Source organism: Vulpes vulpes, unplaced genomic scaffold (assembly GCF_048418805.1).
Source record: "Vulpes vulpes isolate BD-2025 unplaced genomic scaffold, VulVul3 u000000703, whole genome shotgun sequence".
Lineage (NCBI taxonomy): Eukaryota > Metazoa > Chordata > Mammalia > Carnivora > Canidae > Vulpes > Vulpes vulpes.
Genome location: NW_027325743.1, coordinates 1,270,360 through 1,285,388, shown reverse-complemented (window position 1 = coordinate 1,285,388; position 15,029 = coordinate 1,270,360). Strand labels below are relative to the sequence as shown.

The 15,029-nt window shown below is 68.7% G+C and overlaps 1 protein-coding gene across 1 annotated transcript in view; it reads left to right on the top strand.

Annotated features, from left to right (window-relative positions):
- LOC140596731 (uncharacterized) overlaps positions 1 to 5,457 on the top strand; it is a gene marked incomplete at its 5' end in the record, with an annotated part of 32,822 nt that extends 27,365 nt beyond the window's left edge. Inside the window, one exon of the mRNA XM_072745222.1 lies at positions 5,434 to 5,457. Coding sequence (XP_072601323.1) covers positions 5,434 to 5,457 — 24 coding nt within the window. The remainder of the gene's footprint in view (positions 1 to 5,433) is intronic.
- Between the last annotated feature and the right edge of the window lie 9,572 nt (positions 5,458 to 15,029).

The window sequence follows — 15,029 nt, the reverse complement described above, 5'->3', positions numbered from 1 at the left end:
TCCGGCTCCGGTCAGACAGAGGGGCGCCCGCCCACGGGGAGCACCCGGACGCATGTGTCCTCGGAAGGTTCTCACGCGCCGTCATCCTTGGATGTGTTTGGATTGCAGCACGATGCAGGAGGACCCGGAGACCCTGCTGGCCTTGCAAAGGGCCAATATCGTGGCCCAGTACCATCAGGTGAGGCCCAGAAGGGACCATAGACACTACACACCCACGACAGGGGGGACCGTACCTGCAAGAGCAGGTGAGGCTCAAGAGGGGATCAGAGCCAAGGATGAGCCAGGTCAGCCCAGGCAAGGACCACAGTCACCAGGAACAAGTGAGACCCTGGGGACGGTCCCGGTGTCAGTAGCAACTAAGGGTCCATCCTGGATCCTCGTCATTGGTAGCGGAGGAGCCCAGGCACCAGGTACAGGTGAGGCCCGGGTGGGGACCAGAGTCACCAGGTCCAGATGAAGACCACAGCTACCAGGTCCAGGTGAGCCCAGGTGGGGACCAGAGTCACCAGGTTCAGGTGAGGCCAAGGTGGGGACCACAGTCGCAGATCCACATGAGGCTCAGGTGGAGACCAGAGTCACCTGGGTGAAGCCCAGTTGGGGACTAGAGTCACCAGGCCTGGGTGAGGGCCAGGTAGGGATCAGAGTCACCAGGTCAAGTGAGGCCCAGGTGGGGACCACAGTCGCCGGGTTCGGGTGAGGCCCAGGGGGGGATCGTCACTGATAGACAGAAGCAGGGGAGGCTGCCAGGCTGCGCCCACTCTGGCGCCCGGCCAATCTCAGAGGGTCGGCGCTCCCTCAGGATCCAGGGGAGGGAGGAGCCCTTCTGCTCCCTCCTGTCTCTGTCCCCACTCCCCTGCTCTGATCGGTCCCCACCACGGAGCCCCCCTCTGTTGCAGGCGCCCCAAGCAGGGTCTCCGCAGGACCTGTCACTGTGCAAGGTCGCCGACCACCAGGGCTTTCTGCAGTGAGTCCCCTGGACACCCCTCATCCATCCCAGGGCGGGTGGCCTTTGCAGGAACACCTCTCTGGAGGCTGACCCCCCCGCCCCCAGGTCGGGACCTGGTCCCCTGGAGCCCTCTGAGGGCCATGTCTGCGCTGGGTTGCAGCTGAGACACCCCGGAGGCCGACCCGGGACGTGGGCAGGAAGGGAGCTGGGCCCGGGGGAGGCCCCTGGACACTCAGAGGAGGGGCCCCCACGCCTGCTTTGGGCAGGCCCAGGTGTCAGCCTGCTGCATCCGGGGGTGGTGGTGGGGTGGGGTGTCCAGTCCCTTCAGCAGGGGATCCCGCCCGTGAGGGGCTCTGGGGCCGGGGCGTGCTCTCCGTAGGGGGACGGCCTGGTCTGGGCCGAGTCCGCAGGGGTGCTCTCGCCCACACCCGAAGGCTTTTGCGGGGCTGCAGGTGGATGCCGGGGACCAGGCCAGCGCAGGGAGGGGGGGGGGGCCGCAGAGGGAGGCCCCGACCAGGCAGGAGGAGGCAAGAGGAGGAGGGGGCTGCCCTGGGCGGGAAGGAGGGAGGGGACAGCCCAGTGGCCTAGGTCGCAGGGGACGAGGCTGATGGGTCAACAGCCCCACGAGAACCTGACGGACGCTGGAGACCCCAGGTGGGGCCCCCTCGGCCCTGCTCACGGCCCAGTGTCTGCTGGGATGGCTCAGGGGTGGTCGTGCTCAGGGGCTCCGACAGGACGGGAGGTGAAATGGGCCAGGGTGGCAGAGGGGACAGCAGAGAGGGGAGCCCGGGGACAGCAGGGGGACGGCCAGGGGGCAGGGGGAGGCCGGCTGGACGCTGGGCAGTCAGGCCCTGGGGAGGCGGGGGGACCTCAGCGGGACGGTCACGGGGCACCCGGGCCACGCTGACAGCTCTCGGGCTGGTCCATCGAGGAGGGGGGCAGGTCACCCCCTGGGGGCGCCGAGGGGTCCCCGCCCAGCCCACCACCGGCAAACACCCTCCTCAGACCCCCCAGACGCCGCCCCCGCCCGCCCTCAGGCCGCTGGCAGCCCCTGCCCTCCCCGGGGGAGCCCTGCCCTCCCCAGGACGCTGGGTGCAGACGGGGTGTGTGTGTGTGTGTGTGTGGCTGTGGGGCCCGGGCCTCAGGGCTCTGCGTCTCCTGCCTTCCAGGGACAGGGAGCTGCCCGACCCCAGCCCCCGCGAGGCCAAGGTGAGAGCCCGTCCTGGGCCCCGGGCAGGACGTGGGGGGGAGCTGGGGCCAGCTGTCTGCACCGCGTCCCCCAGGACATCCCCGGGCGTCTCCCCAGTCCCCCGTCCCAGCGCTGCACGGGCCGCCGGGAACGCACCCGAGACCCGGAGCCGCGGTCCGCGGGGGGCCCTGTGCCTTCCTGGCTCCTCCGGGTCCCGCGGGGCACTGGACGCGGCCCGAGCGCCCACCTCCCGCGGCGGGAGCCTCACCTGCGGCCCCCGCCTGTCCTCTCCCAGAAACTCCGCCAGGAGACCCGGCGCGCGGACAAATGGATAAAAATGCTCAAGCGATGGGACCACTACCTCCCCAGCGAGAAGGTGGGGCGCTGGGTGCCCCCGAGGGCTCTCCGTCCCGACGGGGCTGGGGGGCCGCCCTCAGTGTCCTCCTGCCCCGTCCTCGGGGGAGCCCCCTGCCTGGGGAGAGTCTGCTGGGAGCCCGGGCCTCCCTCCCCAGGCCCCGGGACGGCGGTGGGGGAGCGTCAGGTCGGGGCCAGGGTCCCTGCTCCTCGCGGGGGACGGGGGTGGGGGGGGGCCCAGATCCAGGGAGACCCAGCCTCTCTGCAGACACCCTGGAGCCGACGCCGGAACCTTCTAGATGCCTCGTGTTCCCTGGGCTCCAAGGGGCCGCCCTGGGCCCCTCTCACCAGCACTGCCTTCCTCCCCGCAGCTGCGACGCCGGGTCTACAAGGGGGTCCCGCCCCAGGTGCGGGGACAGGTGTGGCTGCGATTGCTGAACGTCGACCAGGTTAAGGCCAGCAATGCCGGGAAATACCAGGTGGGACCCGACCCGTCTACTCCCCGTGGACCCTCGGTCCCCTCCCTGCCCAGGGCTGACCCTCCGTGACCCCTCCCCACCCGGGGCTGAACTCCCGTGTCCCCTCCCCACCCGGGCTGATCCTCCACGTCCCCTCCCTGTCCAGGGCTGACCCTCAGTCCCCTCCCCGCCCACGACAGCTGGGCACAGGCCCTCACGCAGGCCCCGCGGGCACGGTGGGCACTCCCGCCGTCCCCGGCCTCCCAGGGGAAGGGTGGAGGTTCCTGCAGGACACACTCCCGTGGTGGCCCCGGGGCTCCCTGCCCAGGACGGCAGCTGCTGACAGGTCGGGGTCTGTGTCCCTGACGCCGGCTCCTCCTCCCGGGGTCTCCCCGCAGGCAATGAAGGAGGCGGCCCTGGTCTCCTCCCGGGACATCGTGCAGATCGACCTGGACGTCAACCGCACGTTCCGCAGTCACACCATGTTCTGGGACCGCTACGGGGTCGGGTGAGGCTGCTGGGCCAGCGGGGTTCGGGGGTCGGGGGCCCGGCCTGGGAGAGGCCCGGGGGCTTCTGTGCTGGGGACACGGGGTCTCCGAGGCCGGGGGGAGCGACGGCAGCAAACAACACACTGCCACGTGGTAGGGTGCTGGGGATGACCCCCGTGCCCCCAACCCCAGGGTCTCGGGGATGGGGAGGCCGCAGGACGGGGCCTCCAGGGGTCACCGTCTGAGCTGAACCCCAAGGGGGTGAGGGGCGGCCCCGTGAAGAGCAGGGGGCCGGGGTGGGGGCGTGGGGGGCACGAAGGGGACCTGGGGCCAGGGTGCATGGCCGCGGCTTGACCGGGACACGTGGACCCGACGAGGGTCGGACAGGTCAGGGTGACACCCACCCTCCGGTGCTTTATGTACTTCTGAATTCTGGGCATTTTGTTTTAGACAATTTGCACTTGGTGAGCACACACGGCATGACGCCCCCCCCCCCCCCCCCCCCCGACGCCGCCCCGGTCCAGGCAGGCCCTGCGCGGAGCACACGGGGCCCCAGGGGCAGGGGCAGGGGTCACAGCAAACCCCAGACTGGGGTCGCCTTTATCTGTAGACGTCTCCGTGTGCACCTTAGAGAAGGGGGTGCCCTGTGTCCGCAGCCCCCCACGCCATCCCCCTGCATCACCCCCCACACCATCCCCCACAACCCCAGACCCCCACCCCTACACTATCGGTCCCGCCCCCACCGCCACCCCACCCCACCCCCACGAGGACGCGGTGCAGCTGCCCCCTGTGGGACATGCTCAGCCTCCCCGGCCACCTTGGGGTTCTCTGGACGGCCTGCTCCCGTCAGAAGCCCGGGTGTCCCGCAGAGTCCCCAGGGGCCGCGGGGAGGTGGGGAAGGCAGGGAGCCCCCCGACAGGGGCTTGCAGGTGGGTGGAGCATAGGGTGCAGCTACCTGTGTGTGCAGCGGGCGGGGTGTGTGGGAGCCCGGGACCCCAGGGGTGACCTGCAGGGGCGCCAGGGGCGGGGCTGGGGAGACGCCAGGCATGGGTGGCTGGGCTTCCCGGGCGGGCCGCTCGGACCGTCTCCCCACGAGAACTCGGTGCTCCTCCCTGCAGGGAACCTGCTGCCCCCCGGGGCCCCCGCGGCCCTCAGAGCGCGGCCGGGTCAGGCTGACCTGTGACCCCCGGCCCGGGGGGAGCCGGCCTCCAGCAGCCCGGGCCCGGGGGCCGCGGAGCCGGGGTGCAGACTCAGGCCGCCGTGCGGGGGGCATCGGGCGGCTCCTGGCAGCGCTGAGGGGGCCGCACCCCGTACCCCCCCGTGCTCAGATAGTGACCCCAGGGGTTCGCAGCCTGTATCGGGGTCACACCTGCACGACGTTCCCTGCTCTCCTCACGGCGGCTCAGACCTGGAGCCCCGAGATGCTCTGGGATGGGCGGGCCCGGGGTGCCCCCCACAGAGTCCAGCCCAGGGACACCTGGGAAGACCTGGGGGTGCGCTCAGGGCCACGGATGCCCCGGCTGCGTGGGCTCGGGGCAGGGGTCACGTGGGGCTGGTGGTGTTCCCGGGACACGGGGCCGGGCCAGGCCAGGGCAGCGGAGGAGAGGCGTCAGGGGCTGCGGGGACCGGGGCAGGGGGAGCGCTGGCTCCCATGGGGGCGTGCGGGGGGGGGGGGGGCCCGCTCCAGGGCTGGAGGCCCGGGGCGCTGGCGGCGCTGGGGGAGCCCGGAGCTGCACACCCCACGGCGGGAGCCGCTCGGAGGCGTCGGACACCCCAGGGTGCACTGAACCCCCGGCACACTGCACGTGTGAGGTCGCCGCCTGTCCCCGTGCGCAGACCTGACCCCGGAGATCGGCCCCCGCGGAGGGGCCCTGCGGGCCGCGGGGCCTGCGGGGCCGGTGTCGGCACCTCGGCGGCCTCGCTGGGCGGGGGCTGACTGAGCAGAGCCCCCCGCTGTCCCCCCTCCTAGGCAGCGAGCCCTGTTCTGCGTACTGGCAGCGTACTCGGTGTACGACACGGTGAGTGTCCCTGCCCCCGCCTCCTGCCCCGCGGGCGGCCTTGTCCTGAGTGGTGGTGACCAGCGGGACTCACAGTTATGGCCCCGGCTCCACGGCCCCCGAGATGCCGGGGAGGGTCTCTCTCCTCCGGGACGGGCAGGGGGCGGGGTGCAGACCTCCCAGGGGAGGCAGGGCCTGCGTGCCCGAGGGCCGGGGCTGCCCGGGGCCCCCGCGTGCACCGCGGCCGTCCTAGAGCTCGGGTCTGGACCCTGACAGACGGCACTACCGACGAGAGCCCGGGCGGGGAAGGCTCCCACTCCCCCGAAGGGAACGAGGCCGAGGCGCCCAGGAGGCCGCCCCCTTCCACGGCGCATTCCAGAAGGGTCCCCGAGGACCCCAGCTCACACGCTCCCCGGCCCCGCGGGGTGTCCTGGCCCAGCTCCCCTCGTGGGACCTGCCAGGGGCCACAGTCAGGCCCCCCCACCCCCCCGCCGACCTGCCCTCTGGGGGGTCTCCAGACCTGGCGGGTCCCCTACAGCCTGGCACAGCTCACGGAGGCCCCTCCTGCTGGCCTGAGGACGGGGGTCCTGGCACGGCGGCCGCAGGGCTCGGTAGCGGGGCCCGGGGTGCTCGCGCCCCAGCTGGTCCGGGTGGCCCTCACCTGCTCCCCCGCCCTCTGGGAGCCCCCTCCGGGAGCCCGGGCTGGGAGGGAGCCGGGGGAGCCTGACGCCCGCGGGGAGGGCTCAGAGGGGGCCTCGGGGCGCACGCCCTCCGTGGGGCTCTGGCTCTTGCAGGAGGTGGGCTACTGCCAGGGCATGAGCGAGATCGCGGCCGTCCTCCTCATGTTCCTGCCCGAGGAGGACGCCTTCTGGGCGCTGGCCCAGCTGATGGTGGGCGACCGGCACTCCATGCACGGTAGGGGCCCGCCGGGGAGCTCAGGAGGGCCTCCCCGCAGGCTGCTGCACCGGGGGGCAGGCGGGGACCCCCCAGCTCGCCCCCCCACGGGCAAGGGCCCCGCCTCCCCGGTGGCCTCGGGGTCCCGGAGCCACGGCCACCCGCCCCACCGTCTGCAGGCCAGGCACGCACTCCCGTTGCTCCCCCAGCCTCCCGCCGGGCTGCCGGCTTGTCCCCCAGGCCCCCCTGCCAGCCCACGGCCACACGGGGCCCAGGGGGCAGCGTCTCCCCCTCCCGGGGGCCCCCAGCCTCACTCCCAAGCCCCACAGCAGAGGGCCGTGCACGCCCATCACCCTCCCCTTGGCCTGCACCCGCTGCCCCTCGGGGCTGGGGACCCGCCTGTCCCCGCGGCGGCCCCGCAGGAGAGAGGGTGCTGGGTCAGCCGGGCCCGGTCCTCAGCCCCCAGCCCACGCCCCGCGGGGTCTCTGTGAGGACGAGGGTCCCCGGGCCCCGCGCCCCCGGCCTGGGAGGCAGGCCCTGCCCTCTGGGAAGAGCGGATCCAGCCAGGGCTCCGAGGGCGGTGGGCACACGGGGGTCAGGGCGTGGCGGGGAGGCCCCTGCCCCGACACCCCCCACCCCGCCTGGTGCAGGAGGAGGCCCTGACCGTGGGGGCCTGGGGCCTTCTCAGGCTTCTTCGTCCCGGGCTTCCCGAAGCTCCTCAGGTTCCAGAGACATCACGAGCGGGTCCTCCAAAGAGCTCTCCCGGACCTGAGGAAGCACATGGCGAGTGGGGGCGAGTGGGAGCTCCTGAGGCTCCGTCCCCGGAGCCCGGGGCAGGGGGTGGGGGGCATGGCCCTCCCTCCGAGCTGCCCAGAGTTGGGGTCACGTTCCTCCCCCTGGGGCCCGGGGGCGCCCTCGGGGCTGGGCTGGGCTGCGGGGAGCGCGTCCACCCGGCTCCAGGGGCCGCGGCGTGGGGCCTGAGCACCCCCTGCCCTCCCGCCAGGACGAGGAGCAGATGTCCACCGGCATCTACAGCCCCAAATGGTTTCTCCAGTGCTTCCTCGGCCGGGTGAGGCCCCCCCCCGGGACCCCCGCTCCCGGACCTGCCCCCTGCCCCCGGGGAGGGCCCAGCTCAGCCCCACCCTCCAGACGAGCCAGGCCCGACCCCGGGGTCCTGAGGCTGAGGCTGAGGCTCGCAGCCCAGCCCGTCCTGGAGAAGCCCAGAGGGTCCCTGGACGAGGTCCCGGGGGGCGGCCCGTCTCTGCCTCAGCTTCCCCGGGGGAGGCCGGGTCAGCCCGGGGTGTGGACGGGCCCTCGGCCCATCAGGCGGCCAGCCTGGGGTCCTCTCGAGGCGTGGTGTCTGTCGTCAAGTGCGGGCAGAGTCTGTGCCCCCAGGGGTGCGGGAGGTGCTGGCCGGGGTCGGAACCCGGAGCGGCCGGGAGTCCCTGATCTCCCTGGGAGGAGGGCACGCACGGGGAGGCGGGGGGCGGGGGGGGGCGCTGCGGGGCCTCGTCGCAGGCAGCCGGGGGCCAGATGGCAGGCCTAGCCTAGCCCCAGCCGAGCCCCCCAGGGGCCCTGCTCAGGCCGCTCCTCCCACCCCGCCGTCCCCCTAGACCCCCTTCTCGCTCACCCTGAAGCTGTGGGATGCCTACGTGTTGGATGGGGAGAGGGTGCTCACGGCCATGGCCTATACCATCCTCAAGGTGCACAGGAGTAAGTGAGCCCCCGGGAGCCCAGGTGTGCCGGGGGCGGGGGGCAGGGGCGGTGACCCTGGGCTCTGAGCAGCACCCAGACCTGGGGCGGGGGGACGGCGGGGCAGGCGGGTGCAGCGGGGCTCCCCGAGTGGAGCAGCGGGCAGGGGCCACCCCGGCCAGCGCACTGCCCGCGGCGCTCCTGGGCACAGCGGGACCCCAGCCGCTGGCCTGGGGGCCCCGGGGGCCCCAGGGCGGGGCCCTCTGGGTCTGACTCTCGCCCACCGCCCAGAGCGCCTCCTGAAGCTGCCCCTGGAAGGGCTCCGGGAGTTCCTCCAGGACTCTCTGGCCCAGCCCTGGGCCCTGGAGGACGAGGCCGTGCTGAGACACCTTCGGGCCTCCATGACCCAGCTCCGCAGGATGCGGTGCGACCTGCCCCCGCCAGGTGGGCTCAGGGCCCCGGCCCCTCCCGACTCGGCCTGCTGGGGCCGCCCACAGGGGACAGAGCCCCCGGGGCCCCCGTCCTCATCTCTGGGGCTCTCCTCTTCTGCTCCAGCCTCGGGGACCCCAGGCCAGGGCTGGGCGGGCGGGTACCCACTGCAGGGCCCGGGCAGCAGTGTGGGGGGCTGAGCACAGGGTCAGGCCGGGGGGGGGTCACGCGGGAGCCGTGAGGACCCCCGGGGCCCCCAGCGGGGGACACACAGCCTGCTGGAGACGCTGACCCCGTCGGCCTCTTTCCAGCGGGACCTGAGGAGTTCCCCACGAGGCCCCTGGGCCTGGAGCCAGTGTCCCCGGCGCCCGGGCCTCTCCTCCCTTCTCCGGCCTCTGAGCCACCGCCCAGGCTGGAGGAGCCGGCCTCCCCGGGCCCAGCCGCCCGGCCTGAGCCGCCCGGACCCCCTCCCGGCCAGGCCATCGTCCAACTTGCCCCCCAGCCCCGGCGGTGGAACTCCCTCCCCACCCTCCCGGGGCAACAAGGCGGTGCAGGCAGGCGGCCCCGGGACACGGCGGGCTTCAAGACAGAAAACGGGGTCTCCTTCCATTTGGCACCTGCCTGGGCCACCCCAGAGGCCCCGCGACGGACCGGGCCCTGGAGCACCCCCGGGACTCCCATCACGCGGTCCCCCCAGCCCCCTAGGGATGACGCTGTCGGGCCCAGGACACCCTTCCTGCCCCGCGGCCACTGCAGCTCGTGCCCCTCGCTGGGCAGTGACGGGCACAGCCAGGGCAGAGCCAGGGCGGCGCTGAGCCCGCTGCCCCGAGGCCCCGCACAGGCCCGGGACCCTCTGCCCCCCGCGTCCACGGGGCAGCTCGATGCTCGCGGGCCTCGGGGGCAGAGCGTGGCGGTGAGGGCGGGGGCCCGGAGGCTCCGGCCCGCCGTCACCGTGCCCTGCCTCGTCTCGCTGTGCCTCCCGGAGGGCGGCACCGCCCGCACGGGACACCAGCCCCTGACCCAGAGGGACCTGGGCTGGCCTGGCCCCGGGCTCTGTGGGGGCAGGGGCGACTCGAGCGCCTGCCCCAGGCCCAGCGCTAATGGGATCCAGCGCCCCGGGGCCCTGGCCAGGCCTGCGTTCTGGCCCCGGGCCGAGCGAGCCCTCTCACAGCAGGATGTGGCCTCCTGGGCCCTGGGCGTGCCCCACAGACCCAGGTCGCTGACCTAGGGCAGCCCTGGGGATCCCGGGACACCCCAGGGCAGGGCAGCGGGGGCAGGCCCGTGGGCCCCACCCACACCCCCACCCCCACCCCCACCCACACCAGGAGGCAGGCTCCTCCACGCGCTGGGGCTCCAGCAGTCAGTCACCCGGTCCCAGGGGGCCCGAGGCCGGGGTCCAGCTGCCCTGCGGGGACCCAGCGCAGGAGCCCATGGGCCGCAGGTCCACGTCAGCCCTGCCGCCCCCAGAACCGCCTCTCACCGCCCCGACCTCAGGACACGCGCCCCCACCCGGAGTCGAGTCCGCACAGGCTCCCAGGCGGGGGACTCCAGCACCCGCACCCCTGCGGGATTCCCGCTTTCCTCTAAGGACAGGAAGGTCTCCCAGGGGAAGGCGCGCACCCTCGGCTCTGAGCCCCTGTTTGCTGTTGCAAGTTCAATAAAGTGTTGTTGTGTGAGAGGGCACGGCCGGCTCGTTTCTGCGTCTCCCGGAGCTCTGTGCACGGGGTGCGGAGACACCCCCAGAGAGGAGGAGGGGGCGCCGCCCAGGCCCCGACCAGCCCCTGCGGGGGCGCCGCCAGGCACACACGGCTGACGTCCCCACGTGCCTTCCCGGGGCGGCCAGACGCCAGGGTCAGGACCCCGCAGACTCTACTGCGACTCAGCCTGCGCCCGCGGCCAGGACGGGCCTGGGACAGAGTGACAGCCGGGGAGCCTCAGGTCACCAGGGTCTGTGCTAAGCGCCCTGGGAGGTCTGTGCCCCCTCTGTCCAGGGGGCCTGGGCTGCCCGGGCTCCGGGGCGCTTCCTCCCCTCCCCGCCCCGGGCCTGTGCGCCTGGGGCACAGAGGGCCCGCGGGGCGGTCAGCGTGGCCCCGGAGCGGACGTCAGGACAGCAGGCCCTTGCAGCTCTCACACCTGGGCCACCCTCACCGGGCGGGCTCAGCGTGCACACCCGGTGCTGCTGGATCCCTCGCACCAGAGTGTGGAGGGCACCCTGCACGCCCTGGAGAGTAGGGGCTGGGTGAGCGCGGGGCTCGGCCTGGGGGCAGGCAGCGCAGGGGACCGAGGGACCCCGGCCCCGTCCCCACCCCGACTCCCACACCCACACACACACACAGGCAGCCCCAGGGCTCCCCCCACGGGCAGCCGGCCCCTCAGGAGCTCCCCCCAGGGCGGCCCCGAGGTCTGGCTCCCCGCTGGAGAGGCATCGGGGAGAAGAGAAGCGGCCGGCGCTCGGCGGGGACCCGCTGCCACCCACGGGAATGTGGCCGAGCCGGACCTTCCAGCTCAGCTGACCCCCCGGCGGGACGGGACGGCACGGGACGGCACGGGACGGCACGAGGGGGCCCGGGTCGGCCGGGAGAACCCAGCTAGCCGCCCAGCGCCAGCACCGGAAATGATGGTGCTTCTTCAACCGTTTCGGCGTCAGGACGACGCGGCCCGAGGATCAGATCGCGGCACGGCGACAGACAGGCACACACCCCAAACCCAACAAACGTCGGAATCCCCCGACTGTTGTCAGACAGCAGCCGGACGGTTACAGACGTGACGCTGGGGTCCCCGGTAGGACACACGGAGGACGCTCCAGACCACGGCTGCAGAGGCGCTGGAGGCCCGGGGATGCGCCTGCGGGTGCCCACGGGGAGCGCGGGGCGGCGGGAAGCACCCTACAGAGGGGGGCCCCTCCTGGGAAAGGACGCCGGGTCCCCGCGAAGGCTCCCGATGCTGACAGCTGTCCCCCTCTCCTTCAGCTTCTGGTTCCCCCCCGCCCCATTTTGCTCTTCCTGATTCTCCGTCGGCCTCCGCCCTGCATCCGAGCCACTGACCACACGGGCTTCTTTAGGACGTCGGGTCCCAAAAGGAGGCCGAGCTCTGGCTCCCGGGATCGGGAAGGACCATCGCCGAGGTTTATGCTGATCCCCCCGAGCTCGTGCCTTCCCGGCTCTTCTGTCCTGCAGAACGAGGGGAGGCACGGGCCTTACGGGGAAGGAGGCCCACTCCCACTCGGGCGGGACCGTCCCTCGTGGGGGACCCCGTCATCTGGGCCCGGGAGAGCGAGCGGGGCCATCAAGAACAGGTCGCAGGCTAGACATGGTCCGCTCTGAGGTTTGTCCTGAAGCGAGCACTCCCCTTCCACGTCACGCTGTCTTAGTTCATCCATTTATTATTTGTTAAAGGTTTTACGTTTATGTCCTCTCTACACCCAACACGGAGTTCCAGCTCACAGTCCTGACATCAAGGTCCCCCGACCAGGCCGGCCAGGCACCCCAGGGCCATGTTTCTCATCTCTTTGCTGGCTCGCCTATCTCTGCACCCAGCTGGGACATCGAGTCCACGACGGGGGAGCTTTAGCTACCTCCGAACCCGCAAGAACCCGGAACGTTCTCGCTGTGTCCCCATCCTAGAACGACCTTCGCCGTCGAACAGCAACTCAAATAAATCGGCAGCCAGCCCAATGACTCCTGGTCAAGGAAACGGCCAACTTGTCACGTGTGTGGGCCCCGCTCCCTGGGCTCCCGGGGCTCCCGGGGAGGCTCCGCTTTCTTTAACATCGACCAAGGTCCCAATGACTCCACCGCACCTCGACGCCGGGGCTCAGTTTCTGCCCTGACACGACACAGGCAGCACGTCGGCTTCAGTTACTCCCTGTCAATCAATCAAAGGGAGCCTGGCCGCTCTCGGGGTGGTTGGGGTGGTTGGTAAGAACACGCGACTCTTGTTCTTGGGGCGGAGAGTTCAAGCCCCATGTGGGTGTAGAGATGACAGAAAAATAAAATCTTAAAAAGAAAATCAGTCAGTCGGTCTGGGGGAGACACAGCCCCGGATCCCACAGGGGCAGGGAGCCAGCTGACGGGTCTACGCACACTATTAGAAGCAGCAGAGCACAAAGTCAGAACTTCCAGAAGTCTGCTAGAGGGGGGGACACGCCGGCCTCGACGGTGCTCGGGAGGCGAAGTGGGGGGCGGCCCCTGGAGCGACAGGGTGGGCTCAGGGTCCCCGGGGTCCCAAGGACGGTGGCGCCAACGGTTCCCAGGCCCAGGAGCGGGGACCCCGGCCGAGGGCCGCGGGACTAGGGCCAGCTGTCTGCCCTGTGTGGCCACAAACTGCAAACCCCTGTGCGGTCACGGGGCCGCGTCCCTGGGCCGGGCCAGCAAAGGCCAGAAGTGGGAGGAGACCCTCCCGGGCGGGAGGAGCACGGGTCTCTCCCAGGGCAGCCCCTAAAACTTGGAGGTTTGAAACTCAGTCACTTGTCCGAGATAAAAAGAAAAAAAACAAAACAAAACAAAACTCGGACACAGGCAGGGTGAACGCAGGGTTCTGACAGACAGAAACGGTGGAGACAAGAGGGCTTGATGGCACATCAGAAACTATATGCCAATAGGACAACCTACAAGAAATGGACACCATGACACTATATATAGAAAACTACAAAAATGAACAAACAAAAAAATGTTAGAACCGGTAAATGAATTCAGTAAAGTCACAGGATACATAATTAATGCACAGAATTCTGTTGCATGCCTATACCTCAGTAAGAAGGTAAGAAAAAGAGAAACTAAGACATTAATAAAAATAAATTTAAAATGAAACAAAAAATAATATTATACTTAAGAAAAAACCTAAGGAAACAGCTATAAAAACTTACTCTGAAGACGATGATGGAAAGAAATCGATGACACAAAGAAACGGGAAGAGACACTCCACACTCGTGGACTGAAAGGGTACGAAGTGTCTTCACAACCGAGAGCAGCCCAGACATTCCTATAAACCCTATCAAAATGCCCCCAGCATTTCTCACAGAGCTAAGATAAATGATCTTCAACTTTGCATGGAACCTCAAAAGACCCCAGACAGGCGAAGCAGCCTTGCAAAAGAAAAGCCAAGTAGGAAGCTTCACATCGCTAGATTTCCAGTTATGTCACAAAACTGTTGTGATGAAGACAGTACGGTCCTGGCACGACAACGGACACACAGACCAAGAGAACAGAGCAGACCTCCCAGAAATGAACCCACAACTATGTCGTCGTTTAATCCTTGATAAAGCTGGAAAGAATATCCAGTGGGGAAAAAAAATCTACAAATGGTGTTGGAAAAACTGGATAGACACAAGCCAAAGAATGAAATTTCTAGTTTTTGATTTTACTTTTGTGTGTGGCTAAATTCCTAGAAAATATATAACCTACCAAAACTGACACATAGAGAAATAGAAAATTTGAATAGACCAATTCTCAGCGAAGCTGTTGAGTAATAGAAAAAAAATTCCCAAAACGCAGAAGTCCACGACCAGATGGTTTCATGAGTGAATTCTATGAAACATTTAAAGAAGTATTAAAGCCTAGAAAGAGTATTATGCTAAGCACAATATGCCAACCCTAACCCTGACCCTGACCCTGACCCTGACCCTGACCCTAACCCTGACCCGGAAGCCTCCCCGCGGGTCCTGAGGAGGCCGGGCCCCTGTGGGCGTGGACGCGACCCCCACACGGCTGTTTCCCGTCTGTTGACTACGTGGGACTCCCAGCGCTGAGAGGGCACCTCCGTGGCTTGTTCCTGCTCTCGGGGGAGACGATTTCAGGTCGTCACCCTCGGGGATGACGTCAGCTGCGGGCCTTCCTACGCGGCCTCTCCTCTGTTGACAGACCTTTCCTAAAACCCCCTGTGCTTTTCATGCTTTGTTCTGTCAAATGCGTTTTCTGCGACTCTTGAGGGGATCGTCTCCTTCCTCTTTGTTTTTGTTGTTTTTTTAAAGATTTTATTTATATATCCTTGAGAGACACCGAGAGACGAGAGAGAGAGAGAGAGAGAGAGAGAGAGAGAGAGAGGCAGAGACACGGGCAGAGGGAGAAGAAGGCTCCGTGCAGGGAGCCCGATGTGGGACTCGATCCCGGGACTCCAGGATCACGCCCTGGGCCGAAGGGAAGGCAGGCGCTGAAGCGCTGAGCCCCGCCGCCCCCCTCCGCCCCGGGCCGCCCCATGTCCTTTCTCTGGTTAACGGGATGGATCGTGCTGAGTGATCAGAGGGGCCGCGGGGGGCAGGTGGGCAACGTGGATGAACAAATAGGGAAAGCTACAAGCGTGTGGTTCTAAATAAAGGAATCCCGGAAATTTAGAAAGTACGGCCTGGCAATAGAGTCAGGACCGTGGGGACAACTCGGTACGGGGACAGACGGTGACGCCGCTTCTCGCGGGGAGAGCTGAGCGAGGCACAGAATTGTCAAGTCGCCAGCTGTAGCCCTGAAACTACTGTCCCCTTGGGTGTCGACGGCACTTCAACAGATACCAAGGAAAAGGGGTTTCCGGTGGGAATCCCGGTGGGTCCGTGAAAGGCATTTACACGGTCGTGACGCACACGAAGGCGCCTCT